The 14,523-nt window shown below is 37.0% G+C and overlaps 1 protein-coding gene across 1 annotated transcript in view; it reads right to left on the minus strand.

Moving 5' to 3' along the window:
* Nucleotides 1-14,523, minus strand: part of CDYL (chromodomain Y like) — a 129,641-nt gene that overhangs the window by 60,624 nt on the left and 54,494 nt on the right. The window contains exon 2 of the mRNA XM_044455824.1: nt 7,664-8,318. Coding sequence (XP_044311759.1) covers nt 7,664-8,318 — 655 coding nt within the window. The remainder of the gene's footprint in view (nt 1-7,663; nt 8,319-14,523) is intronic.

Raw genomic sequence — 14,523 nt, forward strand, 5'->3', positions numbered from 1 at the left:
CCCCAACAGGATCACAGACATTGTAGCTATGTCCCTTGAATATGGACATGCTCTTCCCCACCTCATCTTGGGCTTCTGTTGCAGCCCGAGCAAGCGGAGCAAACATTTTTTATTGTTTTTATTTTAATTGATTTTAATTATTTTAATTTTAATTAATTTTTAAAGTGCAGTGTGCATAGGAATTCGTTCATATTTTTTTCAAACTATAGTTCGGCCCCCCAACAGTCTGAGGGACAGTGAACTGCCCCCCTGTTTATAAAGTTTGAGGACCCCATCCTATGTAATTCTTTTTTCCTTTGTAAGGCCTTTTATACATTTTACAAGATGTGAAAAGAGAAGGCCATTTTCCAATCTTGATTTTTATCATGCAGTTAGTATAGTTGGTTGTATCAAAGAGATACCTAATACTCCTGGGTCCACTTCAATCTGGCTTCTATCCAGATTTCAGGACTGAGATAGGTCATTTAGCCGTGAGTCTCTAATCCTCTGACTCATTCCACTAGGCCTGCGAGGATTCAGCCCTAACTAACTACGAGTTACAAAGTTCCTGCCTCATGGTTATTTTTGCTGTTTGGATCCATTTCTTCTTTGACATTAGTATAATTCTTAGATTGCATAACCTTAGCATACATTTATTAACACAACATACTCTTACATGTATGATCTTTAAACTTGAATATGACTAGAGCCGTTCATTTTTTAGAAATGTTATATTCTATTGTGTAATTTTTCTTGATGTTTTAAGTAATTTTGAGCACTTGCCCTGGAAAAGTGGCATACAAATAAAATGATTGGGATAATGAGACTACTTTTTTCTACCTTGTCATTTTGGGAGCTAAGAAGTAGCATGTGGTATAAATGGAAATAATAAATAATAAACAGTGTCAGTGTATAAGCAAATAATTTCTGAAATCCCTTCATACTTCTGTACAAAGGATTCAAGAACAACAAAAAAGTAGACAAAACATATCTGACAGCATACATTTCAAATTAATTTAATTCACTAAATTAAAATTATTTGCTAGACCAAAGCCCTGAAGTACCAATAGATCCTCTTCATCTCTCCAATCAATAGTTTTCCCTATGCTCCAAAAAGAAAGGAACTATACTAGGGTGCCTCTTACTGGTCATCTCTGTAGGATAAGTAACTCTTATGTACTTTGATAGTTTCTGTCCTGGTGATACCCAGTTTGGTCAGTTTTACAAAGAAAACTATTCAGTCTGACAGCACCAAAACGGATCAACTTTTCTTTTACTTCTTCCATTTTGGTTAATATCTCATTGGGCTTTTAAGTTTATATTTTCTATACTATACCTTTTCACTTACTCAAATAGTATGCCCAACACATGCATATTTTATATTGCAAAGTAAGCAAGATTCATTTAGATGAACATATATGCTCCCTGGTTCATTCACTTTCTCCTCATGGTGAAGGGAGGCCTTCTCTTAGTATTTCCTATGATACAATCTAGGCCAAAGTATTGCACAAACAAGCCTAAGGACAATTGTCTATCAAAAGCTAAACTTTAACTCAAATGATCTATAAGTCATGCCCAAGAACTCAATCATCTGGTTTCTCCCATGGTATACACATTCTTATTTTCCCCCTACCAAAAAACAGTTCTCTTGAGCTAGAAAAATCTCCTTTATCAGTTTCAACTGGCGAGCAATACTGAAGTTACGTTCACCTCAAGGATTTGGCAGTATCCTCATAATCTAAATAACAGATATACCCAGTACAAATTCTCTTCAATTTTCGGATGAAAAATAAAGCATTACAGAGTAACAGATTGTGTTAAATCAAGAAATTAGGAAACCATAAGCTTTCCTACAAAACTAAATCTAAAATGTATCTTAGCTTATGGAACTACACGGGAGTGAATAAGAACAAGAGAGACCGACAGTTATTCCAAGAGACCAGAGGCACATAAATCATGTATATTAACATTTAATTAAATTATCCTAGCATATAGATGTGTCTGCTGCATGCTTTAATGTATTTTCTGAAAGAATACATCTCCCACTGTGAGAGGTACAGAAGAAAAACTACCCTTCTACACTTTGTGTGCTATATTAGTGACTCTAAAATGTCCATGTGTGCAGGCATGTTTGAGATATGCACACACAGAGCTACTTTCAAGGTCAAAGAAAATTAGTAGGGTTGATATCATGTGCTGCTCTACTATACAGGCTTAGTAGAATTCCATTTACCCTAAACAAGTGTCTCTCCTTATTTCCATTTTCTATTCAATCTGATTACAGGCTATCACTACTTCATTTTAGCTACCTGCCTATTACAGACTAATTTTTTTTCCTGTACTTGTAATATTATTGAGCCCCAGCTGATGAGCCTTTTACAGGCAATGATACTAGCTGCAATCATTCAGAAATCTGTAAACATGACTAGAAAGCAAAAGCTGAGCAGATCTGGAAAGGTTTAAGTAGAACTTTGAAATACTCAGCTGAACTAGAAAAAAACGGGGCATAATAAAAAGTGAAAATCCTCTTCCATGAACAGTGAGAAATGTTTTTGGGGGGTTGAGGGAGTAAATGTATGCATTTTTAAAATGAGGGTTCTAGTATGATCTGGCTTACAAATAACACAGAGTATGGTTTGTGTTGAACTTTGGATTGTCAGTATGTCTGAACCCTGCACTCTGATTTAACTATAAGTTTATAACCCCAAACCAGTCACAGGTTCCCTTCCTGAGTTTTTACTTAACAGCCCCAAATTAAACCTTAATACACAGTTCATATGTAATGACAACCTATGATTGTCACCTACTATTCAACAGCAATCCATACCCTAGGTTATTCTTATGTCCAAGTGAGACCAGTGTGTAACTGAAGTTGTAAGGTACCACCTGCTCTGATAAGTGTACTAAATGAAAATGCCTTACTTCCCCCATCATGCTGAAAAATCATATGGGTGGCAAAAAAAACCTTGTGAAATACTGCAATCACTGTCCTTAAAAAAAGAATAGTTTTTACAAGGATGTATTTATTTATTTAAAACTTTTATATGCTGTCACCACATGCCTCAGCATCTTGGGATGGCTCACAACACATACAATTAAAAACAATAAAACAATAACAAATTCCATAAAATATTATATAAAAACAAAAACAAAAAAGCGACTTAACAATAAAATAGTTTTTAAAATAGTTTTTAGTTTTTGTTAACAATAAAATAGTTTTTAAAATAGTTTTTAGTTTTTGTTAACAATAAAATAGTTTTTAAAATAGTTTTTACTTTTTGTTAACAATAACATAGTTTTTAAAATAGCAATTAAATAAAAAGGTTTTAACCTGGTGCCGAAAAGAATATAAACTCGGTGCCAGGTGCACCTCTCCAGGAAGCACATTCCATAAACCTGGGCGCCACCACAGAGAAGTTCCTGCTCCTGGTAGTTCTTTTTATCTCCTTTAAAGAGGGCTCCCAGAGCAAAGCCTCTCCCACAGATCTTAAGGGGCGTGAGAGCATGTAAGGGAAGAGGCGCTCCTTCAGGTGTCCTGGTCCCAAGCCGTTCAGGGCTTTATAGGTTAAAACCAACACCTTGAACTGGTCCCAGACTTCAACTGGAAGCCAGAGTAGCTGGTAGAGGACTGGAGTTATATGAGAATAACAACCGGTTCCCATCAGCAACCTGGCAGCTCTGTTCTGTACCAGCTGAAATATCTGGATCGTTTTCAAGGGCAGCCCCACGTAGAGCGCATTACAGTAATCCAACCGGGAGATTACCAGAGCATGAATCACTGTTGCTAGGCAGTGCTTGTCCAGGTAAGGGCACAGCTGGTGGATCAGTATTTACCAGTAGAAACTACGAAAATTACTAAACATTCCGGCAGTTTGCCTTAGTCATTCAGGCAACATCAGACACTGGAACTTACAATGTCAGAAACATTTGAACCAAGTTCCATATTATTTTTTTACTTGTAAGAGAAGTCCCTGGCCCACAAAGAATTTCAAGAAAAGACCATTTAGAGTCATCACAACAAGCAGCACATTTCCCCTTTTCTCCCCTTCTCTGGCAAGGAAAGCCTCATTAAACTAGAAATATCTAGTCCATGGAGGCTTAGGTTGAAAAAAAACCCCTGGAAATAACTGTATCAAAATATTTCACCAACATTTAAATATTCTTTATAATACCAAAAAGGATTACAAAAGCATAATTAAAACAAATAACAAAACAAAAAAGAAACAAAAAATACAGCAGAAAAGTAATTAGCCTCAGATTATATAAAATATCAGATGGCAGGCGTTTTGTTATTTTTAATAATAATTTTATCTTTTGAGGATGTTAGTGGCTACATGGAAAGCATCTTATTTCAATATAAACAATTAAAATCCTGCAGTTGTAAATTATGCTTCTAAATACGTAAAAAAATGTGTTTTAGGTCCCTATCAATTTATAAAGTTGGTGCACAAAATAGGAAAAGAGTTGGCAATACAATATTATTGCTTAGAGTTGCCATATCTGAAGACTTTTTAGCCACAATGATGTTCAACTTCTGGAGAAGAGAAATTACAAGAAGAAAAGCAGGATTAAAGGAAACTATAATTGAGTTTCAACTTCCTGAGCCTGGTTAAGAATGTGAACTGAGAGCCAGAATATGTCTAGTTGAAATTCTGCTTGAGGCATGAACTCATTCTGTAGCCTCAAGACAAGTTACTATGATTCAATTCAGATATCGACCCAAACTAAGGTTAAAGGACCATGCCTATGGTTTCATATAATGTCTAACTGACAAGAGACAGTTAATGACTATTGCTCCACCTCCAGAGAACACCCAGAAACAGGCAGCTGAGCAAGTGGGAAAGTAAAGCAAGCAGGCAGCTCTAAATTACAATTTGTCCATACTTTTCGAAACTCAAATTGAATTTTAGATTGTAATCTTGAAAGCAAGGAGCATCTTATTATTATTATTAATCTTCTTAAACTGCTCCAGAAGGTTTGTTTGTTTGTTTTTGCAAAGGAGCATGTTATAAACCCTGTAAATAAAGAAAGTGTCTCAGTCTCACTCCCCATTTGTAATGTGGGAATAATGTTTACCAACCTTACATTAGTATATGTGAGGTGCTTTGAACCCTCAGAAGCCCAATGTAAATACCAAGTATTAAATATATATGAATTACTAAACTGGGTAATACAGAACAATGAATAAACACTGTTAATGCAGGGAATGACAATTGTTTCTGTACAGAATAATATAACTAAAATCACTTTTAATGTGTATGCGCAGTTGGGAGGCAATGCTGATTGGTAACAGGCAGAAACATTTCATTAGTATTGGAAGCATCTTTTAAAACAGAACATAACCAACCAATGAGTGTGTCTATTTATAAGTAGAATGAACTGTTGCACACTCCAGCACTAAAGCTTCACTGGCCCTCAAAGGAGTGATGACAGAATACTGAATCTGTCTTGCTAACAGGGGTTGTAAAGTCAATTAGAGCTGGTATGGAATAGTGAGTAAGTGACTGAGCTGCAAATCAGAAAGTCCAGGTTTCACTACCATGCACTCACAGCCTTAGGCAAGCCACCCAAAGCCTCAGCCCTCCCATCTGCAATATATGGGATAATACTTAGAGAGCTGTTGCAAAGATTACAACCAAATAAAACATATGAAAAGGTCTGAAAACCTGAAAGTGTTATACAAATGTTTATTCTTACATTATGATGATGATAATCAATTATCTTAGCTGCCTATCGTTACAAATAGAAATAGACCAAGCCTCAACTGCCATGAGAACTGCAACTGAAATTACTTTACGTGGAAATGTTAATGATGGGTAATTATTATGGCATTAGATCCTAAATTTTGTGTACCCTTTAAAACCTTGAAAAAGTTTAATGGGAAAGTATCAGAGCTCAACTAACATTATTTTCAACTAGCATTCTTGTATTAAATAGCAAGTAAGTTTGAACAAATTGTTCGATCTTTTCAATAATAAAAAAACTAAATTCTTATCTGTAGAAATCTCAGTCATAAAATGTATTGTTTTGTCTGAATATTCCACATGGAATTCGAGCAGGATGCCCTTGCTTATGTCAACTTTTGGGGGTCTCTCTTAAAACATTTTAAATAGATCTTAAAATTAGCTTACATCTTAAAAATGAGTATGTCAGGTATTTATAACAACAACATCTTTCATTTACTACTGCAACATCATACATCAAAGCCTTACTGCAATTATAGTAACTCAATAATAAATTAATTTACTCAGAAATCTCACCAAGTTCAATGAAGCTTATCCACAAGTAAGTATGCACAGATTAGCAGCTGTAAACTTGCAGTTTAGCTGCAAACCTATGCACGCTCATGTCGGAGGAGCAATTGACTAAAACAGTGAGATTTATGTCTCAGTAAGCATGCATTGCATAACACTCACAATGAAGTTGCAGCATTAGGGTTGGATCCAACATCAATATTCATCAGAAGAATGAATACTTCCCGAAAGTGGTAGCTCAATGCAATGCAAAAAAAGAGCAAGATTTCCTAGAAATTGCTTTATTAATTAAAAGGAGGCTTATAGTGCAAACCTATGCATCTTACTCAGATATCTGTTCCAATGAGGGTATCTAAGTGAGTCTCAGTTCATACATTCATGAGGGAACCAGTGATGAAACAGAAAAGTAAAGGAGCAGTGCAAGACTGCACTTTCCCCATTCATTGCATACAGGCCACTTCCTATGCAAGGTGGGGCCTTCATGCACAGCTCCACTTGCTCCATGTCTATCCTATACTATTTCAAGTAGTTTACAAACAGAAAAAACAAACAGATGCTGTTTCTCACCATGTTCCATGTGGGAATAGTTGCTAATCAATTACTGTAAAAGATTTAATGTCACATAATGTCTATTTAACATCAGTGCAGCATGGCACTGGCATTAAGATCAAAGCCACAGAAGGTAAAGACAATTGAAGAGCTATTAAAGCATTTTAAATTCTGATGGGAATATTTCAAGGAGTAACTCATACAAACAGAGGCATAAGTCTACAAATGAGAAATGACTATATGACTAATTTCCTAGCAAGATCCTGTGGAGTCTATCATTCATTCCTATCATTTAAGAAACATCATTTACTCTGGCCTAATTTCAAGAAACATAAGCAACACAGAGCAATAACACATTATTAGTAAATGATAAACTTACACTCCAAAGACAAATATGGCTTATTTTGAAACTGCCAGCTGAAACACACCTCAGAAAAGAAGGTTATAAGCTGGCAAATACAGTGTTTTTGTAGCCTTTATCAATTAGCTACCTTGGGTTCCTCACAAGAGGAAAATGGCGGGATATTAATGCAATGCAATGCAATGCAATGCAATGCAATGCAATTATAATAATGTGGTGTGTGACAAACTGTATTTAGTGTAGCAGATGCAGGGACAAGGAGAGCATGGGCAGGGCCCATTCTGTCACCTACATTTATTCTACTGCAAATATTGTTGTTGGACCTAACTCCTATGCCACACCTTCATTTTGAGTGAGTAACAGTGTTAGTCTATGCATGTTTACTCAGAATTAAGCTCCACTTTGTTCAGTCAAAGGCTATTCTTGGGTAGAGGTGGATAGTCCAAAAATTAAACGCAATCCAATTGGAAAGAACAAGCAAGGTAAATTATATAAATTTACCAAACACATGCACACTGACCTTTTCCATTTATTGTTAATGTTGATGCGATGGTAGCTGTTACTGGCACTGGTAACTGTGGCACTAATGAGTGCATTCTTGGCCTACTCCCCATCCTAGCACGTTCTTCACCAGGTCCTAATAAAGCTCCAACTGGTTTTTCTGCTGCCACTTCCGGTGCTACAGAATCTTCCTGATCCTGTTCTATGCGGTCCATCTTGTCAGGACTTTCATTTTGAAAGCCATCCACAGCTGTCCGACTCTTAATAGGACTTTTGGGCACAAGTATTTTGATACCTGACTTTGAAAGGTCCATGTTTTTTCTACCAGAGAGCGGGGTGTTGTTCTTCCGAAACTTCTGGGCAGCAAACAACTGGTTTTTTGATTCAGGGTCCTTTCCAATAACTAAGGACTTGGAAGTCTTTGAAAAAGAACTATTTGTAGATCTAGAAATCTGTTTTCTTGCATTATTTGGAGATGTCCTGTTTGTCCTTGTTAATGTGCCTTCTTTTTGCTTTTCACTGTGATGTCTATTGAATTCATGTATGTATTCCTCACAATTCACAAGGTGCTGTTCAGGTTCCCATGTGTCATCCTCACTTTCATAGCCTTTCCATCGAACTAAGTATTCTGTTTTCCCCTTCTTGTTTTTTCTTTTATCAACAATTCTCTCTACCTGTTAAAAGAAAAATACAAATAGCAATGAAAATGTAAAAATATATGGTAAAGAACTTTCCAATAATGTACCCACTGACCAACCATTATTTTCCTGTTCAATAGTATCCTGCCCTTTAAAGAGCTGGTGTGGTGGTTAGAGTGCTGAACTGGGGACATAGGAGAGCCCAGTTCTAGTCCCCACTCAGCCATGAAGCTCATGGGGTAACTTTAGGCATGTCACAGAGACCCAGCCTAACCTACCTCACAGGGTTGTTTAATTTAATTTAATTTAATTTAATTTAATAAAACATTTTATCCAGTCTTTCACTAAACATCTCAAGACAGCTTACAGAATATAAAATTAGTAACAATAAAAATACAATTCATTATACAATAAATAATAATAAATCAATTATAATAAATAAAATCAGTACTAACAGAATACCACCAAAATTAATCCAATATAAGCAAAAAGAGAATGAATCAATCCTAAGAAAAATAAATAAATAAATATAACTAAAATAATTAAAATAAAATGCGACTGTTAACTTCAAGATCTAAAACTCTAATTCTTAAAATGATGGTTAAATAAAAAGGTTTTTACCTGGTGCCAAAAAGAATGTAAGCTACTAGGTAGTTGTTGTGAGGATAAAAGGAAATAAACGAAGACCATGTAAACCACTTTGGATTCCTCACAAAAATAAAAAGGCAGGATATAAATGTGATATTATTGTTGTAATAACAAAAAATGCTAGTAAGTTAATGGAATTAATTGCCAACATTAATGTTACTTCAGAGAGTTAAAAGAGCCTGAAACTTTAAAATCTTCAATTGTCTGTATATATGCATATGTACTGAAACTGATTAAAATTAAATTGCCTTGATTTTAATTTTTTGTGAGTATAGATACTGTATTCTTGTTTTCTTACATGAGATTTGAGTAAATCTACTACAGTGAATACACACAGTATCCCATATGATCAATGTATAGCAAAATACTATTATTAAATATAATTTTACACAGACTTCAGGGAAGACAATCCAAATATCCATGTATTTATCCATTCATCAATTACACCCAAAAACCACTTGTTTGAAAATCAAAAGCTTCATCATGTACACGATCCACTGCATTATGTCAGGTGGCCATTTGTTCTTCTAATATTGTAATAATCTTTTAGCTGTCAAAAGGGCACAAAAAATCCATTTACACTGACCTTGCATTAAGCTCCAAGAGACAGACAGACAATAACATGCATTTCTCTACATATTAAAGAACTTTCCATCACAAACTTATCTGAACTATTACCTCCTTCCAAAAGAAAGCAGACATTGGGCACTGTCAAATCATATGAGCAAGAGAACATTAGCTGTATTACACTTCCAACAGTCAATTGATTTAGAAAAATCCTTCCCAGTGGAGTGGGGGGGAGGGAAACGGGGACAATAGGACATTATGGCATCCAATAAAGACAGAACATCAGTCTTTGATGAATTAACCTAAGATCCATTATCCCTTCTGAAATAGATGCCAATGCAGCAGTCCACTGATTGGGCAAACAGGATATTCCAATTAATTGTTCTATTCTTGCTTAAGGCCATATGTATTATATTTCTTCACCAATAAGAAGCACTTATAAACAGGAATTGTGGGTTGCTGTAGCTGTTCAGTCTCAATCAATACTTCTAATTACAAGGCGGGCTCTGAAACTGTAAAATCGGTGGGTTCAAACCTAGATTCTAAGAGATATTTTATGTATTGCTATTCTGTCGTAACTGGCAAATGGTATTTAATGCATAAAACAGAATGGCAGAAAGTTATAAACAGCACTTAGAAGCTGTTCCTAAGTAAAAGTCAGCCTGTTCGTTCACGTCCACCAAACATTTTCTTGCCATTCTTTAAATGTGGGTTTTCCCACACAGCTAATTTCACATGCAAAAAGTATATATCAAACTAATTGATGTGAAACCTTGTGCCACACCTCTCCTATATTTATAACTGTAGAAGGCACACTATCTTTTTAATATGTCGAAAACCTAACATATTCCATATGGGGAGAGGATCCATGTCTGAAGATTCCATAACTGATGGAAACTCTAATCTTAGCAAAAAAAAGACCAAATTTAGTGCAATTCCACAAACAGGCCTGATGACAGATGATATCAGGGATAATGATTAGAAGAAAAATCCTGCTGTGATGATGTTTGATCTGTTATGTGCATTACAATGCTCCCTCATTTTTAGTCACATGTTGAACATTATTATGCCCAATAACTACTGTTCTATCACAATAAGCAACCAATATCAGAAATCACAACAATTAACAGATGACACAATCTCTTACTTTTGGTCACAGCATACCTTGGGAGTTCCTCAGACAAGTCAGGTGTCCATTACCTATACTATAGGATTATCTGCTCTATTCCTCTAAAATTGGGAAAATAAAATTTAAGCTAGAGGATTCTATCCAATGGTGGCTTTGGCTAGCAGAAATCAAATCCAGTTTCATTTTTGTCTCCTATCCTCTGCAATTTCCCTGCACTCCCTGAAAGACTGTTCTTGAGGACAGAAAGGACTGCTATAGTTCGAGGATTGGTAAAAACTGTGTCCATCCTCGCAAACAGAATCACTTTACACTAGGACAATGCCACCACTGGATAATCTACAAGCAGGTGTGGTGACTGCAGGTGGCAGGTTTGGAGGTTGTATTGCACATACCTAGTGAGTGTAGGTTAAACAACTCTTGCATAACCCTAAAACTGTGTGAGCAGCCCCATTGTGTCACCATATTACAAGTTCAGAGAACAGTTCTCAGTTTTAATTGTAAAATCTTACAAGTAAGACATAATGGTATAATTTAAGCCGCTCATTCATATTGAGGTTCCAATCAAAAGGACCCCTTTGTGCTGGTTCCTAATTTACATTTATGTAAAATATTTTTGCATCGCCCTTCATTCCATGAGGGCTCAGGATTGCAATAAAAATCCAAGCCTGTAAGACCTAAAAATACAGAAACCTATAGTTTATTTTAAAGTAAGAAATTAATTATAAAAACATTGTGCCATTAACTGTTAAAAGCTCAGCAGAACAGTACTATCTTTACCAGACAACTAAAGGACACTAATTTCTCACTTAAATACTCAGTATCTTAAGTGCATATATGCACACACTACATTATATCAAGAATGCCTGACATGACTATACATCTCTACAGGTGAACTTATGTAATATTGCTAATTTCATAGGAATAATATGAAATTAAACTAGCATGCGGTCAGGAAGGGAAGGCAATATACTAACACTGACATCTCTCACCCCTTCAAAATTCTGCCTTTTAACTTTTAAAGCAAATTGCCCGTTCTCTTTGAATGTTTATACTTACTTTGAACGCTGCATTTACTTTCTTTGAATGAATGTATTTAAAATGTTGTTTTCATACTGTGAAATTACAGTAGATATTTCAATATCTAATTATGTTTCATTGCTCTGTCCTTCCTATTCATTCAACAAGATTTCCAGCATAAGTCTCACTGAAACGGAGCTCTTACAGGATTCCCCAATAGATTGTCAGGAGCAGCACTCTATTATTCCTTCCAGAACATAGCTGAAATATGCAGCTTCTAAAGCAAACTTTCCAGAATCTTCAAGATTTCATATGCCATTCAAAATCACAGTCTCATTTCTATCAGCACAGGCTACATAACAAACCCATTACATGTCAATACATTTTTAGCAAATACAGAAATTTACCTAAAGCAAATGTTAACCAAACTGGCCTTTAATTCCTTGGATCCCTCCAAATCACTTTTTAAAAATTGGTGTTATTCTCAAATTCTTTGATACAAAGGCTGATTTTAGTGATATATTACATATTTTTGTAGGAAGCTTGGTAATCATACTGGAGTTCCTTAAGAACTCTAGCATGGATACCAGCTGAGTCTGGTTGATTTACTTTCAGTTTGGCAATAAAGTTGAGAATTTCATCTTTTGCCACTACACTGTTTGTCACTGCTATGTTTCCCACTACTATGTTCGTTTTTAACTTTTGTTCACAAAGGTAGGGATTTCTTCCTGGAATGTTTGATTTGGGTAGGTGATAAAGAAATACCTATTGTGGGAATGTCTCAACCTTGATTAGCATATCCATCTCTTATCACAAAATCATAGAATGGTAGAGTTAGAGGGAGCCAGAGGGCTACTGGGTCCAACTCCCTGCTCAGTGCAGGACTCCAAGTTAAACCATCCCTCTCAGATAGTTGTCCAGTTGAATGCCTCTAGTGTGGAAAAGTCCACAAACTCAGTAACTCATGGGTTCCATTATCATACTGCTCTAACAGTCAGGACACTTTTTCCTGGTATCTAGCCAAAATCTGCATCCTGCATTCTGGGATGACAGAGAAGAGATCCTGGCCTTCGTCTTTGTGACAGCCTTTCAAGTACTTGAACAGTACTACTGTGTTTCCCCAAAAATAAAACCAGGTCTTCTATTAATTTTTGCTCCAAAAGACACATTAGGGCTTATTTTCAGGTGATGTTTTTTCTTATGAATGTCATAAGGTACCTGCCCCGAGAGTCCTCCACGATTCCTTTCTTGTACTCGATGGAATAGCTCTTTCTTTTTACACCCATCTTGCATTTTGCATCCATACATTAAGTACATCCACTACAACACATGGCGTATTGATGTTATTCATGCATTGTGTCTGTTCTCTGATTCGTCATTCAGCAATAAGCCTTGTGTTCATCTGTTTACATAGGCATTTACTTCTTGTCCAAAGGCGCCCACTTCAGTATTTACATATACTTATAATGTATATTATCATTTATTTTAAGTATTAATGTCAATATTATTTATTTATATTTAATAATTTATTAACATTTTTATTATTTTATAATCCGTCTATCGTGCATTGCAATGGACGTACTACCGTGTTTCCCCGTCTGTCTGGCTGATGATCTTAACTGGAGCTTATTTTTAGGGTAAGGCTTATATTAAGAACATCCTGAAAAATCATGCTACGGTTTGTTTTCCGGATAGGTCTTATTTAGGGGAAACACAGTATCATATCTTTCCTCAGTCTAAACATGCCCAGTTCTTTCAATCTCTCCTCATACGGCTTTATTCGGCAAGGGACGGGTTACTCCCCATGAGGATGGGGAACAGGTCCTTTGGAGATGCTCTAGCGAGCTTCGTCTGGAAGACTTTAAACTGAGCCAGGGGGATGGTGGGTTCAGGCCACCTAGAAATGTGTCTGCACTGGACAAGTGTGGGGAGAGGACCAGGACTCTGGGAGCAGGGTTTTAGAGGTACAGCAGGGACTGACAGGACTCCTACAGAGAGGGGCCAGGTATCAGGGAGGATGGGAGGAAGGAGGCGGCTGGGAACTCCAAGGAAAGGAAGCGGTGGGAAGGAGTTGAGGTGCATGTACACCAATGCTAGCAGCATGGGTAATAAGCAGGAAGAGCTTGAAGCTCTCTTGGGAATAGGAGGGTATGACCTGGTGAGAATCACAGAAACTTGGTGGGATGAAAGGCAAGACTGGAATGTGAACACAGAGGGGTATCATGTTTTTAGAAAGGACAGGAAGGGAAAGAGGGATGGGGGCGTGGCTTTATACGTCAGGGAAGGGATAGGATGCAGTGAGATAGAATGCAGCACAGATGGGGATTCGGTAGAGGCAGTCTGGGTGAAAGGGGTTTTGACAGGGAAAGAGACCTGACAGTGGGGGTATGTTATCGCCCTCCAGGTCAACTTGAGACCCTGGATGATGTCCTGACAGGCCAGATTCTAAGGATATCTCGGGTGAGAGACACTGTAATTATGGGAGATTTCAATCTCCTGGATATTAGTTGGGAGGCTCACTCGGTGGTGACAGCCAGGTCACGTCGCTTCCTAGAAGCTACAGAGGGAGGGTTTTTCCACACAGAGTGTTCAAGAGGTGACAAGGGGGGAACACATCCTTGACTTGGTCTTGACCAACAGAAAGGAGCTGATAGATGAAGTACAGATTAGGGGAGCTCTGGATGCGAGTGATCACTCCATCCTTTGCTTTGAGATCAGGGGACTGGGGACGTGCAGCAGGTTGAGCACTAAAAGCTGGGACTTCAAGAGGGTCAACTTTGGCCAACTGAAGGCCAGACTGGGGAAAGTCTCCTGGGATAGGTTACTGGAAGGGAAGTGAGTTGAGAAGGGGTGGGTGGCACTCAAAAGGGAGGTTTTGGA

Source organism: Varanus komodoensis, unplaced genomic scaffold (genome assembly GCF_004798865.1).
Source record: "Varanus komodoensis strain SLA01 unplaced genomic scaffold, ASM479886v1 scaffold8, whole genome shotgun sequence".
In the NCBI taxonomy this organism is placed as follows: Eukaryota; Metazoa; Chordata; class Lepidosauria; order Squamata; family Varanidae; genus Varanus; species Varanus komodoensis.